Raw genomic sequence first — 20,121 nt, forward strand, 5'->3', positions numbered from 1 at the left:
TGTGTGTGTGGTGTGTGTGAGAGTGAGAGAGAGTGTTGAGTGTGTGTGCGTTGACAATAGCTGTGTCTCATGTTGATGTGCCCTGAGCGCTCGATCTTCTGATTTCCTGTCGCACCACTGAGACATGCTCTGGGGAGGGGACCTGGAATCTGCCCGCTCTGAAGTGGCCCCCTTCAACATGTGCGCTTCAAAATTAGCTCTGGCTGAGGACACGTCCAGCAAAATTAATCTGCACCCCCACCATCATGATGTTTTGTGTAAAACAACGCTTCCACCCACACACACCATTTAAAACCAATACCACCCACCTTTAAAAAATAAAAATAACCACATGTGTGCTAACTTGCTTAGGCAGCAAAAACACTATTAAAAGGACCTGATACCACTCAAGGGGATTGACAAAGAGGTTCCTGTTTTAAACACACGTTTAAATACGATGTTGCAAGGGCCCATAGAGGGGGTGCTGAGCTGTTGAGTGGGCCACAGAATGCAATGCACCAGAGAATATCTGCACAGCTGTTTAACTGAGAAGCATATGTGGGGGGAGATGGTTGAATTTCTCAAAGTGAGATATTCAGTCCCTTGAAAGATTTAAACATTCAAATTCCTAGTTTCCCTACACTCCTTCTCCATCCAAGAGAAACATGATTATTCTGGATTTATTCGGAGATGGCTGTGTGGTATCACCCAGGCATTATGTGAAAAACAGAGAGGTCTGACTCATCCGCTGAACATCACACAGCCCAGAAAGAACCATTTGTAGCTATGGAAACAAAACTTTCATGGGAGGAATGACAATTAACAGCCAGCATGCTCTGCAGGGTTAAGTAGGAATAATAATGGCCTACTAATCAAAACCCAAACCATGACTGTTCTTTCTAAACATGTCATGGCAGAAAAGATTACTGTTCTAGCAGCTCTCACTTTACTGACATGAAGAAACAAACACTGAGGATGAATAATGGAAGAGAGACTAGAAAACTGCAAGATGGGGGACGAGCGTCACACACACACACCAGGATTGTGCAAAATTCCAGAATTGAATTGAAACTGGCTCTTAAAATCCAATTCAAATCTTGAATTTCACTTGCATTTCAATTGAGGTAGCAAACAGGAAGCAGAATTGAAATTCGTATTGTGCACAAACCTGGCACACACACACACACAGTGTTATTACCATGCCATCCACGAGGGCGAGCCCAAGGCCGTGGGGCCCTCTTGTCAGCTCCACGGTGAACACCTCCTCCCTGTTCTCTTCATCCTCCTCCTCCTCTCTGCTCCCCTTCTGCTGGTCTCCAGCACCTGTTAAGGGGGAAGCAGAGAGCTGAAGAACCAGTTCCAGCACACACACACACACACAGTTACATGACTCCTCTGCGGTGCGGAGCGGTGCGGTGTGGAGCGGCACACTAGGCTGTGTGTTGCTGCTGTGAGGTGGCTGTGGCTTTGTCTCCACTCCCGGTGGAAGTCACATGCTCATCCAGCGGACACCGTGGCTTTCGGTTCCCCTCTTCAGGTCGGGGATTTGAGTTGAGCATGGGGATGGAGTGCAAACTGTGGTGTGCGGGGGTTCACCACAGGAGAGATTGGGAAATGGGAATGAGAGGCCAGGGTGTGTTAGGGGCTTTTTTTGACCACATATCTTTTTATCAACTGACAAAAGTACTGTGTAGGAAAAATAAGATGACTAGATGATAATGCTGATCGGAATGTGCTGGAACTGTTGATGTGAATTGAATGTGTTGATAATGGAACTGTTTAGACTAAAATAGTTTAACAGCAGTGTTTTCATCATACTTTTATCAACTGAGAAAAGTACTGTGTAAGAAAACTAAGATGGTCAGATGATAATGATGACTAATGGAACTAAAATAGTTTAAAAGCACTGTTGTCATACTTGAAATCTTCACCAGCAGTGACGGCTGGGGCCCTTTAGGGCAGGAATCTGAACATCAACTGAGACCTGTGAAGCTCTGAGGGCCGGCATTACTCAGGACACACAACTACATCATCTACTCTCCACAGCAGGACCCTTATCACCCACCCACCCCCTTAACAGAAATCGCTGTCCTGTCATAACACACTCACACAAACACACGGTTTGTTCCAAACAGCTCCAAACTTTGACCCTCGACCCCATCCCCAAACTCCCCCCTCCCCTCCCCAGTCCCCAGCTCCATGAGCAGGAGCGGCCCAGGACAATGGCGGTCCCGATTAAGATTCCGCGCGCCAACCCAACTGTAAATTCCCATGACTGTTCATCCGCTGCTCCTTTCTCTCCTGACATCACCACCACGCCGCTAGTCCCGGCTCGAGATTATAGGATTAGTGCCCAGCTACCAAAATAGCGTGACGCGTTTCAGACCCGCCGCCCCACGGAGTTCAGCCCAACTGTTTGGCAGGGCACCACCATGTGCGTGCGTGTGTGTGTGTGTGTGTGTGTGTGTGTGTGTGTGTGTGTGTGTGTGTGTGTGTGTGTGTGTGAGAGAGACCTATCAACAACAATAAACTGTGGACGGTAGCCAGGATTGGCTGAAGTAAGTCAGGTCGCAGCCTCTATATTTTGACTTGTGACTTTTGGCTCTCGCTAAATGATGTCCATGTGTCCTGTGGGTGTTGGATGTGGACACAGCTGAAGTTTATGCTAAAGTAAAAAAAAAAGGAGAGCTAATCCCTTGTGAAACTGCTCTGGAAAAATAACTGCTTTTAGGGTGCTAAGAGTTTTAAAGTGAAACAAAAGTGTATCATGTGCTGGGAATGGGAACGTGTGTGTGTGTGTGTGTGTGTGCGGTTATAAGCCCCACCTAATTGAGAAGAATTAAACAATTCAGCTACTGCATAAGGTAATATAGCTAATTCTGGCCCTAAGCTGCCTCCCCTCCTGACACTATTTAAACAGAAAACAGGTCCTCATCAATCAGTGTGACACTCCCAGACTCAACCCTGTACGCCTGTGAGCAGCGGAGACTGCCTCCACTCACTCTGATAGAGACTAATTGGCCTGGCCTTTTCCTTCTGAACTTTCCCTTGACCTTTTTAAGACACTGGCTGAGGAGGAGACGGCCCCTGAGTCCATAAAGTTCTGGGCTTGCCTGTGGTGTGTGTGTGTGTGTGTGTCTTGAGAGAGGGACAAAAGAAGCGGCACTGAGGAGGAAGTGGCCTTCACTTTGAACCTGGAAACCACCCTGCGGAGGGAGGGAGGGAAAACGGCCGAGACACCGTCAGGCTCGGCAGGTCTGCCCCAAGACAAATTAAAAAAGATGAAAGAGCCAGGGGAGAGAGAGAGAGAGGGAGAGACAGAGAGAGGGAGAGAGAGAGGGGGAGGGAGAGAGAGGGAGAGAGAGGAGGATGTAAGGGAGGACCGGAGAGACAAAAGACAGAGTAAAAGTAGAGATGGAAAGGGAGGTGAATAGTGGGGAGGATGAGAGGAGAAGGAGGAGGAGGAGAGAGCGAGTGCCATGCACTAAATCTTGCTCATCTTAAGTTCAATTCCTCCCGTCCTAAGCTGCTGGGTCTGGTCTGAGTCAGGCGAGTTGCCCGCCCACTCCAAAGCTGAGCTAATCAGAGCGCTCGGCAGCAGGGCAATAAAGCAGGGCAGACAGGGGAAGGGCAGGGGTGCTGGGGGCGTACAAGCAGACGCTGGGATTGGTGCTCTCTGCATCAGCAACACCAAAGTCACTCTTATTAGGATCATTTAATCAGATCCGTGTGTGAAACAAAAGCTCGGGCTTAGGCTCTACCTCCCTGCACCACCAAAAATACACACACAAGCATGCTGACCGATGCCAACAAACACTTCTTCCTGCAGTCCAAAGGACTAGATTTAACAGTATGAATGCTCTCTTGCTTCGGTAAACTAGTGGCAAAAGTCTGATATGTTCTTACTCTTAGTAAAGGATCCTGTAGCTCAGCTCACTGAAACAGAAAAGCAAAAGAGCGGTTGTATGGTACAGTAAATGGTAAATAGACTGCACCCACACACACTGATGGCAGAGGTTGCCATGCAAGACGCCAACCAGCACATCGGGAACAGTTCAGGGTTCAGTGTCTTGCTCAAGAACACTTTGACAGAGTCAGAGGGAGACAAACTCAAACCAACAATCTTTACAATTACTGAACGACTCCTCTACCTCCTAAGCCACCACCGCTCTATCAATCAGTATCAATTAATCACCGCACGTCTCAATCAATTCTCCAGGAATCCCTCCATAATTACATGGCTATGGAGTTCAAAGTATGTGGGAAGTTGTGGAAAAGCAGTACTCCCAAATAAAACAAAATACAGACTAATAGTATATACTGATGATGGATACCTAGAGGACCTTTCAAAGATATACTCTGCAGCCTACATTGTTTTGCTAACGGCTACCTTGATGAAATCGGGACAGGGGTCAAGAGCCACATGTGTGCCGAATGAAACTTTATAAGGGCGCCCCACGTTTAAATAGTATAAAGTAGTAAAGTATGAAATAGGATGTGGGTCGGACTGGGATTCATTTGTAACCAGAAACCAAAGTGTTAGCAGGGGCCATCCTCCCCTCCCTGCCCTCCCTGTGGCGAGTGGTCAGGGGAGCGAGGTGGGCAGCGGGTGGTGGTGGTGGAGGAGGTAACGTTACCTTTGCGGTGGCGGGCGTTGTTGTGCTGGGCCCCCTCCTGCAGGCTGGCCTCCAGCTCGGCCTGCTCCATGTTCTGCGGCGTGTTGGGCGGCGTGAGCAGGCAGGACGGGTCCAGCGCCAGGCTCTTGTGGATGCCCAGGCCGGCCTCGCCCGGCAGGCTGCTCTGGAGCTCCAGGCTCTTCAGCTTCTGGGTGAGCAGGCCGGCCTCGCACGAGCTCAGATCGATGTGGGAGCCGCGCGTCTGCGAGTCCAGCGTGCCCCGCGACAGCGCTCGCCGGTGGGCCTCCGACCAGGACGACGGGGACGAAGGGATGGACGTCTGAGACTCGGTGACGGAGGGGGAGGTCAGTGACTGGTGCCCGTCTGCAGTCTGGGAGAGACAAGAGCGACGTTAATCAAACCAAGATTTAAACCACACGTTAAAGATCACCTCAGAGCTGAAGTCAGAAACCTCCCACGACACCAAAACAGCTGAAACCTCTTGTGGGACTAGACTCCATTTCCTGTGCTGCTTTTCCCAGACAGGGTTAAATTTTAGAAAAAATATTCCCATCTACTGTAATCTCATTCCAGACCCCAGCATAGTCCTAAACTAACCTTAATCCTCATCGTGTGTGTGTGTGTGTGTGTGTGTGTGTGTGTGTGTGTGCGTGTGCGTGTGCGTGTGAGTGTGTTTGCTTACCTGTGAGCTGACGGGAGTGTCGTCTACCGGGAGGGTACGGAGGAACTCCTGCATCCTCTCCAGCTGTCTGAAGAGCCCCTGGTCCACCACAGGCTTGCCCAGCTCCAGGTGGAAGCTGTGGCTGGGCAGGATGAGGGGAGGGTGGTTGTCAAAACTCTCCAGGATGTCACCTGGAACAGGAGAGATTAAACGCCATTTACAGAGAGATCTATAGGGCAGACTAAAGGGTTCTTTACACCCGTAATTAATGAAGCATCCCACTATTTGGCATATTATCGCCATGGCCATGGGTATCTATTACCCTGTCCTAATCTAAAGATGGCATGCATAATGTGAGCAGGACTCTAATCCATGTCAGCCAGCCTCTGTAGCTCTTTAATTAATTAAGACCAAAATGAAGCCCTTCCAGGAAGGTTCTTCATGCATAGCTTTCTAATAGACCCATGTCGTGAACCTCTTTCAGGTTCTTGTCTTGTGTGTTTGTTATAGACCCAAATGAAGCCCTTTCAAAAGGTCCAGGTTCTTTGAAGGGTCTCAGTATACACAACACCATTCAGCACCACATGAGGTTGGACTTGTTTTCAAGATCACTCCAATGAGAGAACTCGACTGGGCCAAGGGTCCTGTTAGGTAACTCAATCTCGAGGAAAGAGTTTACCAATGACAGCAGTCCCGGTCGCTGCCCGAGGTCAGGGCTATTTTATTGGCGGATCTACAATGTTGTGCTGGGGATCACCGACTCCCGCTGACAAAGGCAGGGGACAGGTCAGCCAAGGCACAGATGACGGAGCACACAGGGAGGTCATTCAGGGCGGCGTGGCAGGAACACTCAGAGCACACACGCACATGCCAGGCATCCCTCAGGGGGGGGTAGAGATTGACAGAGGGAGAGAGAGAGAAAGAGAGACAGAGAGAGAGAAAGACAAGGAAGAGGGGAGAGAGAAAGAGGGAGAGAAAGACAGAAAGAAAGATGAGAGAGAGGGAATAAGATACACTGAGGTAGATGGACAGAGAAGAGGGAGAGAGAGAGACAGAAAGAAAGACAAGGGAGAGGGAGTGAGAAAGAGAGAGAAAGACAAGGGACAGGGAGAGAAGGAAAAAAGAGATACGCAGAGGGGTAGATGGACAGAGAAGTGGTGGGCGTTAAAAAGAAGGGATAAAGTAAAGAAAGAGAGAGAGCAACAAATGAGATGGATGCTGGGGGGTTACAGCAGTGAGTCACAGAGAGATCGGAGATCTGATGCCAATCTGTTCAGTGAGGGTAAGGCAAGGGCACAGCCTGAGCTGCCCCGTGCAGACACACGCCCATTAACCCTGGTGTCCAGGCCACGCCATGCCAGGGCTCTCAGCCACGCTGGTGAGGACTCCAAAGCTGGCGTGCTCAATGCCACCTCCTCCACATGGATTAGAGTCCTGTTCACATCACGCAAGTCATCTTTAGATTAGGACAGGGTAATACTTGACAATACTACGCCAATCAGAGCCATTGATGATATGTTTATGCTGGATTACAACGAGTGTACTGAGCAGTTAGTTATATAATGATGAATGTTTATGTGCCTACCAACACAGACAAAATGAGAATTCTACACACATAGTGTGTTTGTGTGTGTGAGCGTAGGTGTGAGATGGTGAGTGTGTTTGTGAGTGAGTGGACATGACAGAACAATAAATAAGCGTGTGTGTTTATCTGTTATAATTTGAGACAGGGTGAGGTGAGGCGGGGTGTGTGTGTGAGATGGTGAGTGTGTTTGTGAGTGAGTGGACATATCCGTTAGTATTTGAGACAGGGTGAGGTGAGGTGTGGTGTGTGTGTGTGTGTGTGTGAGGGGCAGTGCTCACTGGTTCGGAGCGCGGCCTCGGCGTCGTCCGGCGTGGGGCTCCAGCTGGAGGGGCAGCTCCTGCCGGGGTTGTACTCCCGCAGCATGTGGTGCAGCTGCGCCGGGTTCAGGTGCAGGAACTCGGCCCTCAGGGATGTCCAGGACGCCTGTAGTCAAACACACGCACACACACACACACACACACACACGCACACACGCACACACACACACACGCACGCACGCACGCACACACATACAAAAGAGACACAAACACAAACCTTTCAAATACACACTTCGAACACAATTGGAACACACAGAATGAGGATCAGAACACTGGTGAGTTGAACAAGACAGGAAGTTCCACCATACAGCAGTAAGTTCTTGAATTTCCCCTGGGGATCAATAAAGTATCTATCTATCTATCTATCTATCTATCTATCTATCTATCTATCTATCTAAGAACAAATGAGTACAGCCCAGTGAATTTAGTTAAGAAAGCACAGAATGGAAATAGGCATTCGATGACAAGACACTGCATTTCCAGACTGTTTTATTCTCTTGGGCTTTCTTAAATTGCCTGAAACAGAGTGAGAAATGAGCGCAATTTTCTACCAATAAGATTACTTCCACTCACGGGCCTCTTGCGCTTAAATATCTTCCCACATTTATCTGTAATTGGAGGCTTCTTTGCGTCGTTCTGTGGAGTGATTGTATGACAAATGGGTTGGGAAAGAAGACTCGAGGAATGAATGTGCTGTCTGTCGTGTGGAGGAACGGCACCACCGTCAGTAATCGACTCCTCTGGCAAGACTCTCTTCTGAGAGCCTCTCTAGGTCTCTCTCTTGCCTATCATTTTCTATACATCAGACACAGACATAAGCACACACACACGATGATCACCCTCTAGCTCGTTCTTCATTAGTCTCATTCTACCCCCCCTCTCTCTCACACACACACACACACACACACACACACACACACACACACACACACACTAAGCAGTCTCCCTTCAATAGCCACCTATCTGAGTGCACAGCTAGCCTATCATTAGTGTGTGTGTGTGTGTGTGTGTGTGCAGCAGCGTTTGTGTATGATAAAGGAGAAACCGAGCTCTGATTGCAGTGGGCTGGCACGTCACCCAGCAAGCCAGCCAGCCAGGGGCCATGGAGAGGCCTACGCTCATCAGCGCCTCCAACCAACCCCACCCCAAACCCCCCCCAGAGTGGAAAAACCCCTGCTGAGGGAGCCTGTGGAGGAGGTCTCCAGGCATCGGAGTGTGTGGAAAGTAGGCTAGGCCTCATAAGTCATCAGCTGTCACACTATCAAGTCTGCCTGATCTTAACTGGCCTTAGTTGAACTGAGTGTGCTCCACCTTTTCTGGTGCAGCAGAGCTAATATAATGAATGATGAGCCTCAAACTAAAACAAAACAAAAAAATAGTGTCAGACAAGGTAGATTCACTTTATTCAAAACAGCTGAGGGTACAAGCATCTACCACTAATCGAGCATCTACTAATGTAAAAATACACAGTCATTATAAACAGTCATTATGTCTGACGTCTAAAGGGAATCAGTTAGTTTGCCATGACTAGAGCCTGAACTGACTTCTGCTCAATTGGATTAAAGATGATTGGGCAAACTCAGCCCATCAGTGATGATGGCACTCATCGGCAGAATCACGATCGCATCAGGGTGTGGCCCCTTGTCACCCGACGACCAGGAGGAGAAACGGTAACTACATAACCAGACAAGCCGAGAGCAGGGCTCGACAGGGCTTTAACAGAAAGAGCGAGAGAAGGCAGCGGGGGTGAAGAAAAGACCACTAAGTATGAGCTAATGCTGCAGGGAGGGCAGGCGTAGCCCACTGGAGCCAGCCTCAGAGGAGGCCCTGCAGCTGCCATGACTCAGATCGTGCCTCGAGGAGTCTTTCAAAAGAGGAAGATGCTGACAGAGGAAATGCTCATTCTTTGTGTGTCGTCTTTGCACGTCGTCTGCGTCTTTTGTTTCTTCTGAAAGCAAGAACCACAAAGTTGAGAGGAACAGAAACAATGGAGATGGAGGGAGGGAACGATAGGGACGGGATGGTCACCAGATGAGTCGCTGATGAGAACAAGTCTCTGCGTCTTCTGGGAACCACTTCTCTCCTGCTCACTCCCCCCACCCCCCATCTCCCCTCTCTTTCTCTCTGTTTCTTTCCCATCTGTTGCTCTGTTGCACTCTCTCTCTCTTTCTCTCTCTCTTCTAGACTGTCCTCTCTCTTGATTCCTTGTGATCTTGATTACATTCATAAGGACAGCTCACAGCAGGTGGGGAGGAATTAAAAAAAAGCGGATCCCCAGTGGCTGTCCTGTCTTTGGTGTGACTGAGTAATGGGTTTAGCAGGAGTTAGAGTCAAAGCTCATTTGAAAGACGACAACACCAAAGCGTAACGTAGCGTAATGTAGTGAAACTAACCCTTGATCTTCTCAATGACACCAACATGCAGCCTCTCTGAACAGAAAACAGCATTAGGCCATATGAGCCTACCATGTCCCAGTGTAGCAGCAGTGAGATCAGCAGCACACAAAGCATTCAACAAGAACACATTCCTACATCCATGTGCTGCTTGTTATTCTCTAAACATAACCCCTGATGGTTGTAACCACACAAGATTGGCCCAAAGAGCTGACTGGACCTCTACTTTGTTGGAACACAGTGTGGCCTACCATACACAATCCATCCCCACCTCTCCCAGACAGACCTTATCTAAGAGACTCCCCCCACCTGCTCAGTTCGTCTTATCAACAGCTTCCCTCTCTCGGGGGGGAACACAGCTGCCCTCTCCCTCCCTACTCGCTCATATCTCATGGGAAAGAGCCTTGGGTTTGGTGTGCAGGCTGCCTCTTTTGTTCCCTGCTTGGCGCTGTTTGGATGGGAGCGAGAGTACCTCTCCAAGTGTCAGGGCTTTTTATGGCCTTAAGTGCCCTCATGAAGCCAGACAGGCCTCCACTTCACACAAGTCAAATAGAGGGAGGGAGGGAGAGAGAGAGAGAGAGAGAGAGAGAGAGAGGGAAAGAGAGAAAGAGAGGGAGAGAGTGAGTGAGAGAGTGAGAGAGGGAGAGAGAGAGTGAGTGAGAGAGTGAGAGAGGAGGGAGACAGAGAGAGAGAGAGATATGAGTAAGTGAGTGAGCGGGGAAGAGAAGGAGAGAGAGTAAATAGAGAGACTTTCTTCTCTGGATTACAGCAGTACTGCTCTTAAGGAGGGATTAACTTCTGACTGCCGCATGTCTTCCAAGGTGCTTCCATCAACACCAGGCCACTCCACACGACGCGGCCGCTACCGACTGGCCTCGGACTACTGGCCACTGGCACCTCACAGAGTTCCTGGTGTGCACTAAAGTGTGAAGTTGTTTAATAACCAACCAGGAGTGGTGAGGTCATCCCCCTTCATCTCAGGCTCACTGCTGTTTTATGGGACCCTGTGAAGTAGCGCTGCTCCAGCTGTCGGCTGGGACTGTTTACCCAGTGAGGACTGTCCACAGCAATCTGTAGTTTTTTTCATTATAGGCGTACCCTAATTGGACCAAGTTGTGGGTGAGCTATGTAGGTGTAAAAATAGTTAAGACTAGGGAGACATTAAGCAGGCTTGTATTAGATCACCGAGTCATTAAGACAGATTTAAACTGAAACAGATACCCGACAACGCCTGGCATGTTTGTATAATGCGGGGCGTGTGTAGGGGTGGGGTGGGGTGGGATGGGGTGACCTGAGGCTAAGATGTGAGGTGATTTCAACGTCTGACAGACTGCATGAACGAGACATCACAAAAACAAACACACACACACACACACACACACACACACACACACACACACACACATACACACACATACACTTTTCCTCCCTTCTTATCACTCCTCCATCTGACATAATGTAAGCCATGACTCATACATTCCTGGCTTCTGTACTTGGCTTTTTTTCCCTTTTTCCGATGGCATCCTGATGATGCTTATGCTTGCGCATCACAATCACACTGCCGCTGCCGTTTCCCAGAGGAGAGACAGAAACCCAGTTGGTGGGGGGTTTGGTGGATGATGTAAGGGGTCATTAAGGTGGATTTAGTTCTCTGGGTTCTGCTGAATGTTCTCTGCTCAGTGCCGTGGCGGGATTTGGGATTTGACTAATGCTTCACGGCTGGTCGGTCTAAGAAGGGGCATTTAAAAGTGTGTGTGGGTGTAAAGGGGCCAGAGCTTTGGGGCTTTGAAGTGTGTGTGTGTATGTGTGTATGTGTGTGTGTGTGTGTGTGTGTGTGTGTGTGTGTTGAGGGCCAAGGGATAGCAGACCTGAAGGAGGTTCTCCTTGGGGGTGGCCAGCAGGTTGACGGCGGAGGAGAGCTTCTGGAAGAATTCGGCAGCAAGGTCCCCCAATCCGATCCCCTGAATCCAGTCCATGAGGAGGTCCAGGTTTGCACGGATCTGAACCCCGCGGGACCACTGGTAGAACCCACCCCCAGAACCTGGAGAACCGAAGACAAACAATCAGCCACCAAAATTCCTCTCAAAAGAATGCACAAAACAAAAAAAACAACAAAAAAAAAACACACATGGACTCCTCTCAAGTACTAGGTCATGATGTAACCCAACCTGTATGCTTCCTTAAGAGAGAGCGAGAGTATAGCCAAGCATTAGCCAAACATTTCCTCAGACGTAGCCAAGAGGAGCGTGGAACGCTTCAAAAGGTAACCACATTGTTTACATTACGCCTGTTGGACCGTTCCCACCATACAGAAAAGAAAACCCACTTCCCCAAGCGTCCCCCCAGACATAGCCAAGAGGAATAACAGATAAGATCACACCTATGGGAGGATTCCCATCATAACAAAAACAAAGCTCCCTTTCTCTGTATTAAATGTTTGTTTTGTTTTTCTCTTTTCTCGTTGTGATCGGCGGAGGGCTGTTCACCTCTCTCCATGAGCGTGTTGAAGAGCGAGGCGTTGGTGAAGAAGAACAGGTAGGCCAGCAGCTGCGAGGAGATCTGCCCGTGCACCTGGAAGGCCTGCAGCAGCTGCAGCGCCCCCTGCAGGACCTCCAGCACGGCGCTCACGCCCGCCGGCACCCGCAGCGCGCCGCTCTCCGAGAACGGGTTGCTGTCCAGCAGCCCCGGCAGCGCCGCGTACATGCTCTATGGACGGACGAGAGGGGGGGGGGGGTGTGTGGAGAGGGTCATAGGAGAGACAGAGAGAAAGAAAGAAAGGAATTAAGAAAGAAAGAGATACAGTGAAGACAGAGGGAACAAAGAGAGGGAAGGGGAGACATATAATACATATAATAACATTCTGACAGGAACAAATGAAAACTGATTATGTGCGAATACATAACACAGGAGTCTCCAGTTTCATAGGATGGTGAACGTGACAGTGGAATCCTTTGGAAAATACCAAACGAGTGACTGGGAGACAACTCCTCCTTTACACCTTTTCAATGGTCAGACACCACCTCCCTCAGCGCAACACCGGACGGGACGAGACAGGATGATACCTCAGCTCCTACATGACCAGGAGCACAGACTTAGACAGGAACAGCGCTCACAGCTCAGGAATGCCGGAACCTTCTCTGGGCTCCCTACTGGATCCCTGAATTGACCAGCATATCTCTTTCTCTCGCTCTCTGTCTTTTGCTCTCTCTCTCTCTCTCGGGACAGGAAGGGCCAATGTGACCTAACTCCAAAGCTGGCGGTCCCGTCTGACACTCGGGAGGAACAGGAGGAGGCTGGGAAACAAAGGGCACCCCTGACAACCCACCTCCCACGCACGCAGAGGCAGATTCCACTCCTATGACTGGAGGTCTTAGGGAAACCCATGACGGTTGAATCCCACGACGCTGGGAAACTGAGACTTTAAGGGACTAGAAGGAGATAAGGCCCTTCCTAAAAAGCACTCTCAACTCGGTTAAGCGGTGCAGAAACAGGACAGCAGGACGTGTCCCCTTCTATCCCATGATTCCAGACAGCCTTCCAGTACACTTCAGGTAATTCTCACAACAATGAAGATTAAAGGCATGATAGGCTAAGCTCGCTAGCCACAAACTTAATCCGTCTGTTTGGGTCGCTCTGTGAGAGGGAATGAATTGTAAGCCGTGACTTAGTTAGAAGCAAGACTGCCTCTGGGATCATTTCAATGAGATCTGATCCTGGTGTGTGTGTGTGTGTGTTCACAGACTACAGCGGAAAAAACGAAGCAGGAAATTCACTTTTTTTTCTCCCAAAAGTGACAAACTGAGCATTGGGACAAAGATGAACGAGGACATAAAATAGGTCTTAAGTCAAGTCCTGACTTTGGCTAACAACTTGGACTTTAAAACTTCACATGAATAAATCCACATGGGCATACACACACACACACAACAATAACAACAACCATATAATGGCTACATTTCCAAATCTCATTTCAGTTGCCAGAATGTCTGATCCCTACACTGAGGGGCAGTAAGTAAGCTACTTCCTGGCCAGGGCAGCCCTTGATCTTTAATGAGGCCAGTGTGTGGATACGACTAGGCTGATGAAAACCAGCACTCCGCACCGCAACGCACCACACCACTGACCTGGGGAGGGCAGACAGGAGGGACAGGCACCTCACTTGGGCAATACAGCTCCTTCTTCCCACTGTGTCCCCCAACACACACACACACACAGTTTTTACCCTCCCTACAACAGGAGTTCCCCTTTCAGTCTTTCAGGGTTGTGTCATCAATTCTCCTGTGTGTGTGTGTGAGTGTGAGTGTGTGTGTGTGTGTGTGTGTTTCTACACGAGAGCACCGCTGGTGACCTGCTGGAGGAACAGAAAGAATGGACTGAAACGCTCACGCCATTCTGGAAAACCTCTGAACCCATTCAGTCTGGGCCGGCCAGCGCAGCGGGCACCGGTCATGCCAGCTCACCCCAACGCCTCACCGGCGGCTACTCTGAGGTGGTCTGGCCGCCAGAGTGCCAGGTTGCTGAAAAAGAGACAAAAACAGAGCCCCGCGGGTTGGTGGCCATCTATTGAGCCACGTCTCCGGTGAACGCGAAGCCTGACACATCTGATGTCTCTTATTGTTAGTGCTGCCTGTGACCTCATCTATCAAAAGGGTGTTGTAACGGTTTCCTCCGAGCGTGCTCAGTGAATTTGCACGTAGTGAATTCCATGCTTTCCAGTTACACTCTGTTCTTCCTTTCTGTGTCTTTCCATTTCAGCGTTGGCCATCACAAATTCCTCCACGGATGCCCATCTGTCCCTCTGCCAGTGGACGTGTCTTTTCCTGAGCAGGAAGCCGGGCCTGTGAGGGCAGTGTTCTGGTCCGACGCAGAGCAGGCTACAGCTGTTTCCCTACGGCGCTAGAGCCAGACCCACAAGTCCCCTTACCATGTGCGTGAGTTCGTGCGTGCTTTAAAAGTGTCCCCTGTGCAACTGGGACTAAGCTCTCTCTCAGCACTGGCCAACACAGCCACACCGTAGGGGCCTTAGCATTGTGTATTATGGCACTGACACACATCAAATGATAGCCAACTTATCTGTTCCAGTCAGGCGTTGCATAGGTACACGACTTGTCATCACCATACAACATACCCACTGTGGGGGGTGGTGGGTGTGGGGGGAGGGGTTTGCTAAGCCGGTCACAATGAGAAATTGTGACAGGCAGTGCGACCGGTTGGCCTTGATGGAGGAAACAGGAAAGTGACACAGAGCAAACCCCAAAACAAACAGATCTCGGCACGCCACCAAAGAGTATAGAAGTAACAAGAGGCGAAACTCAATAGAACGTTCCATTGCAACAAACTTCTATACTCTTTGACGCCACACTCAGGGAAGCCAGTCGTCGGGGCCGCGGTTGCCATGGGGACGAGCCACCACACATGCTCCACCCAGGCCGCATCACAGACCAGTGTCTAGGAAAGGGGGGAATGGAAAGAAAAAGAAAATAGACCAGGGGAGAGAAGAAGAGCGCGGTTAGAGAGAGAGAGAGAGAGAGAGAGAGAGAACCAGAGCCAGAGAAGAATTATAGAAAGAATAGACGCCTGTAGATAAGAGAGAAGGATGGAGTGGAAGACAAGATGAAGAAGAAGAGAAGTGGGCACTCTGTGGTCTACGGAGGCTGTAATTGGCCAGCGCTTGGCGCCTCTTTTCCCTCGGCCTCATTGTGCAGCGGAATGCCTCGTATTGTTGTTTACAGTACCAATAAACAAGCCATTTTAAGAAGCCAAACACTATTCACATAAAGACATGCTCCAGAGTAGAATCTCACACAAAAACAAAAACAGCTGAAATATACGTGTCTAGAGAGAGCCCTACTCACTCTCACAATAGATGCCATGCAACGAACAGGAGAACTTTTGGTCTTGAAATGGTCTGAGCCCAAAGAAAATAGCTGGTTATTGTTTTTGGGAGAGAGAGATAGCATGTCAAAAACAAAGACACACACACACACACACACATGCAAGTGCGAACATGCAAACATGCATGCACACGCACACACACACACACACACAAACACACAAAAGTATGAATGTATGAACACACACACACAAACACACAAAAGTATGAACACACACACACACACACACAGGTCTTTAGCTAAAAGCAGCATGGAAAAACTGTGTTTCCACTGGCTTGTTGGGACTGCTTCTCTGCTCTTGGCAGCCTGTGCAGGCAGAGGGAAGAATGGTGTTTACAGAAGTCTCACGTCCTGTCGCACTATTCCAGCATCTACAGAATGGGCTCCCTCGCCTTGTAGGGAAATAAAAAAGGCTACATCTGAAGGAGAGATTGAAACGGGAGGATAATTTTGATTTGTGTGTGTGTGTCTGAGTGTGTGTGTGGGTGTGTGTTTGTGTTTGTGGGTGTGCAAGTGGGCATCATTAATAAGAAGCCATGCTTACTTTGGTGAGGTAATAGACACACTGTTGGAAGGTGAACATGATGACCTCCTCCAGCACGGTCATGGCCTCCTCGCTGGCCGTGCGGGTGGACAGGATCTGGGAGTCGGATAGGCCTGGGGCAGCAGAAAAGGGTCAAGAGGTCAACCTGGTGCTGTTGACGCCGCTATACACACACAGTGGCCCGCTATACACACACAGTGGCCCGAAAATAGCCCAGTTCAGAGAAACATTCTATGAACATGCACTTTTTTCAAAGCTACAAAGCAGTTGAATACAATGTCCTGAACAACAAACTATTCCTTCCATTAAGCTCTATTGAGGATTGAGAATTATAAAGGGAATAATGTGGGTCTATGCTGATTAAATGGAAAAGCAGGTGCTGTTCATAAGGGCCTAAAAAAAGGTTTTGAAGTAGTACAAACTGCCAGTGCTATTCTTTTGTTGTTATTCTTTATTTGGATCCCCAATAGTTTCCACAAAGTAGTTGCTAATCTTCCTGGGTTCCACAGTAGAAAATGACACTCACGTAAAAGCACATGATAAAGACAATACATTAGGATCAATAAACAAGCTCACAAAAACAAAGAGACAAACAGAAAAGGGCGTTTAAGAGGCTGCTTTCTGACGGCTACCTGTGCCATGCTGGCCGTCCAGCTCGTCCTCCGTGTGCTCCTCCCCGTCCCGCTGCTGGGCGGTGGTCTGACCCCAGGGCAGCAGCAGGGGCACCTCGTGCTGGATGAAGTGCAGCAGCTCGATGGAGTTGGCCATCCACAGCACCAGCGGCTGCAGGCCTGGGACCAGCTGGGTCATGCCCAGAGGACGCACCTCATCCGGCTCCTCCGGCCCCACGCTAGAGCGCCTACAGGAGGATACACACAACACGGAGTCCCATTTAACCACACCAACTGCCCCATGTACTCTCAGCAACTGCCCAATTTACCCTCACCAACTGCCCTATATACCCACCACACCAACTGCCCCATGTACCCTCACCAACTGCCCCATGTACTCTCAGCAACTGCCCAATTTACCCTCACCAACTGCCCTATATACCCACCCCACCAACTGCCCCATGTACCCTCACCAACTGCCCCATCTACTCTCAGCAACTGCCCAATTTACCCTCACCAACTGCCCTATATACCCACCACACCAACTGCCCCATGTACCCTCACCAACTGCCCCATGTACTCTCACCAACTGCCCAATTTACCCTCACCAACTGCCCTATACAGTATACCCACCCCACCAACTGCCCCATGTACCCTCACCCACTGCCCCATTTACCCTCACCAACTGCACAACAGATGCTAGACATAGAGCACACATGTTTTTAGCGGAGTGTAGCATAAGACCATTACAATATGCTGCAACACTGCGATATGCTGGATTTAGACCACAGAGCTTTCGCATAGTAGAATCTCAAACACTATTCTATTCTATTCTATACAGAGCCCATCTCACAGGGACCCAACAACAAGAGCAGGTCAGTATAAGGCAATAAGCAAAAAAACACCTTTATGCAATGTTGCTGCACACACTGGTCCTCACGTTAGCCACTGCATTAGCCACTTCACACTGCTGCAATTGCCTCATAAAACGCGTCTTGTGACTGGTTTTGGAGTTTGGTAATGCAATGGTGGAAGTCACATGGCTTTCCCAGAGACCCGTTCCAGGGTTGCACAGTTACTCGACTGCGCAGGAAGAGCAGCTGGGCCCCTGCTGCGCGAGTGGAAATGCCTTCCCTCCCCACCGCGCAAGAGGGACTGTTCGCCTCGGAGGTCATGTTTTAATCAACACGGCTGGACACGCAGCAAGCCCAGTCTGAATAATGGGGACCATAATAGCCACCTCACACACACACACACACGCGCACACACACACACACACACAATCACGGAATTGTGGAGGGGGGTTTGGCACACAATCACAGTTTGTTTAAGACTGCCTGAGCCCTGATGGTCATATTAGGGACAAAAATAGATAGAGTTCCTATATTGACAACCTTTGTCACGTTCAGGAAGAGGAAATGAGAAGATGACATCATGAGCCATAGTCAGGGCTGCTTAGAGGACTTAAGATAAGCTGAGTAGATATCATGGTGGAACATTAACCTCAATTAACCCTTCAAATAAGTATCTGTGTTTTAGAGGGGCTCCAGCTTGCACTTAACTCTTGACTAAACTATGCTTGAGTAATTCTGCAATACAAGCTCACGTTGAAAACAAAATGGAATGCTTTACATGTCTGTGAAGATGAAAAGTCGGACATTAGAGCATGCATACCTGTCTGGTTGGATCACAGCTAATTCTTTGGTTCTCTCCTGTAAGGGGAAAAAATTAGAAAAAATTAGATAAGATTCAATTTTATTGTTTAACTGCATAACTTTACATGCTATTATCATCACAGAGGCCAGAAGGCCAGTGAGAGCCACGTGGGGACTGATGGTGGAGTGGACTGGTCAGGAACTGTGGGGGAAAGAATGCGAGACGGCTGGACCCAACTCACCCACATAGTCAGCTGGATCTGGCTGGCGATGCGCAACAGAAGCCGGCGGAGGTCAGCCATTTTGAAGTGGGCGGCGGAGTGCTGGACACACAGGCACAGCAGGAAGGCCGGCGTGAGCTTGGGCGTGTCGCCCACCGGCTCCACCGCCGCCAGGATCTGGTCCAGAAGCCGGTCCTCCTGCGGCAGCGCGTAGGCCAAGCAGAGCTCACGGCCCTCCAGGTCCCTCCAGCGCAGGATGGGCCGGCCGAACCGCCTCCTGCCCCCGCCGACGCCACCGAGGGCCCTGCCCGCTTTCCCGGGCCAGTCCGAGGCCTCGCTGCCCGGGCACAGCCAGGTGATCCAGGCCGGGGTGCGCGGAGCGTCGCCGGCCGTGGGGTCCTTGAACATGAAGAGGTAATGCTGACCCAAGCCTACCAGGTCGCCGGGGCTGAGGGGCGTCTCGTGCTTCAGGGGCACGCCGTTGTGGGTGACCGCCGCCCCCTGGAAGGGCTCCAGCAGGGTGAGCCCGGCGTGACCAGCGCCGCCCCCGCCGCCGTGACTCTCGCTGACGTCGGGGTCCTGGCGCCGCACGCGGCAGTGCTGCGGCAGCACGTCCGGGGCGAAGAGCAGCACGTCCACCTTCAGACGCTCCTCGTCCTCGCCCTGCCGGTGCTCGCCGCAGCAACCCAACACACAGCTGCTCCCACTCATCAGGTAGATCACAAAGTCCTGGGGTGGGGTGGGGTGGGGTGGGGTGAGGTGGAGAAGGAAGTAGGGGTGGGATGAGGTGAGGTGTGGTGGGGTGTAGTGGAAGTAGGGGTGGGATGAGGTGAGGTGGGGGTGGGATGAGGTGAGGTGGGGTGGGGTGAGGTGGAGAAGGAAGTAGGGGTGGGATGGAGAAGGAAGTAGGGGTGGGATGAGGTGAGGTGGGGGTGGGGTGGGGGAGCACAGTCAGAACAGAGGCAGCACTGATATCAATCTACAGAGCACAGACACAGGGATCACTCTGCCCAAAATCGGATATCTGGCTCCATTGGGTCCATAGTCTTGGGGCTCCTTTCTGTTGTTGGTCACGGTTGCCTTTCCATATGACTCATTCATTGTATTTTTTATGGTCAGCAGTGGAAATTTCCCTTTAAGACTCACAATAAGCAAAATATTTCCCAACACTAGGAACGCCAGAAACCTCTAACAATTACCTGTTGTGTCAATGAATAATCTGTTCTACAAACTGGGGAAGCAAACATTGCACATTTTATGGCACCATGACAGAAACAGGATGTTTTGACATGGACTAAATGTTTTTGTATTCTCTTCTTTTTCCCAGGAGCACTGAGAACACAGGCGCGCGCGCGCACACACACACACACACACACACACACACACACACACACACACACACACACACACACACACACACACACACACACACACACACACACACACACACACACACACACACACACACACACACACACACACACACACGACTCCTCAGGTGACCATCATAAAGTATTATGTCATTATTGCAGTATTGACTCTAGCATTACCCAGCAGTCACTGGTTCACGCTGCACTGCCCTCATCCAGCAGGTACGATACCTCCCCTCCATGAGCTCAGCCCA

The 20,121-nt window shown here is 50.1% G+C and overlaps 1 protein-coding gene across 1 annotated transcript in view; it reads right to left on the minus strand.

The window, feature by feature from the left end:
- The window catches only part of radil2a (Ras association and DIL domains 2a), a 28,787-nt gene that overhangs the window by 2,385 nt on the left and 6,281 nt on the right, over window positions 1-20,121 (minus strand). The window contains exons 5-14 of the mRNA XM_076266530.1: window positions 18,519-19,226; window positions 18,296-18,333; window positions 16,643-16,869; window positions 16,011-16,123; window positions 12,059-12,278; window positions 11,441-11,613; window positions 7,141-7,285; window positions 5,299-5,468; window positions 4,617-4,986; window positions 1,178-1,302 (exon numbers count right to left, since the gene is read on the minus strand). Of these exons, the coding sequence (XP_076122645.1) occupies window positions 1,178-1,302; window positions 4,617-4,986; window positions 5,299-5,468; window positions 7,141-7,285; window positions 11,441-11,613; window positions 12,059-12,278; window positions 16,011-16,123; window positions 16,643-16,869; window positions 18,296-18,333; window positions 18,519-19,226 (2,289 nt within the window). The remainder of the gene's footprint in view (window positions 1-1,177; window positions 1,303-4,616; window positions 4,987-5,298; window positions 5,469-7,140; window positions 7,286-11,440; window positions 11,614-12,058; window positions 12,279-16,010; window positions 16,124-16,642; window positions 16,870-18,295; window positions 18,334-18,518; window positions 19,227-20,121) is intronic.

The sequence above is a fragment of the Alosa pseudoharengus genome, unplaced genomic scaffold, assembly GCF_046254945.1.
Source record: "Alosa pseudoharengus isolate Yale_2024_CS ecotype anadromous, Long Island Sound unplaced genomic scaffold, YU_APseudo_1.1 YU_APseudo_1.1_scf_4, whole genome shotgun sequence".
NCBI lineage: Eukaryota > Metazoa > Chordata > Actinopteri > Clupeiformes > Clupeidae > Alosa > Alosa pseudoharengus.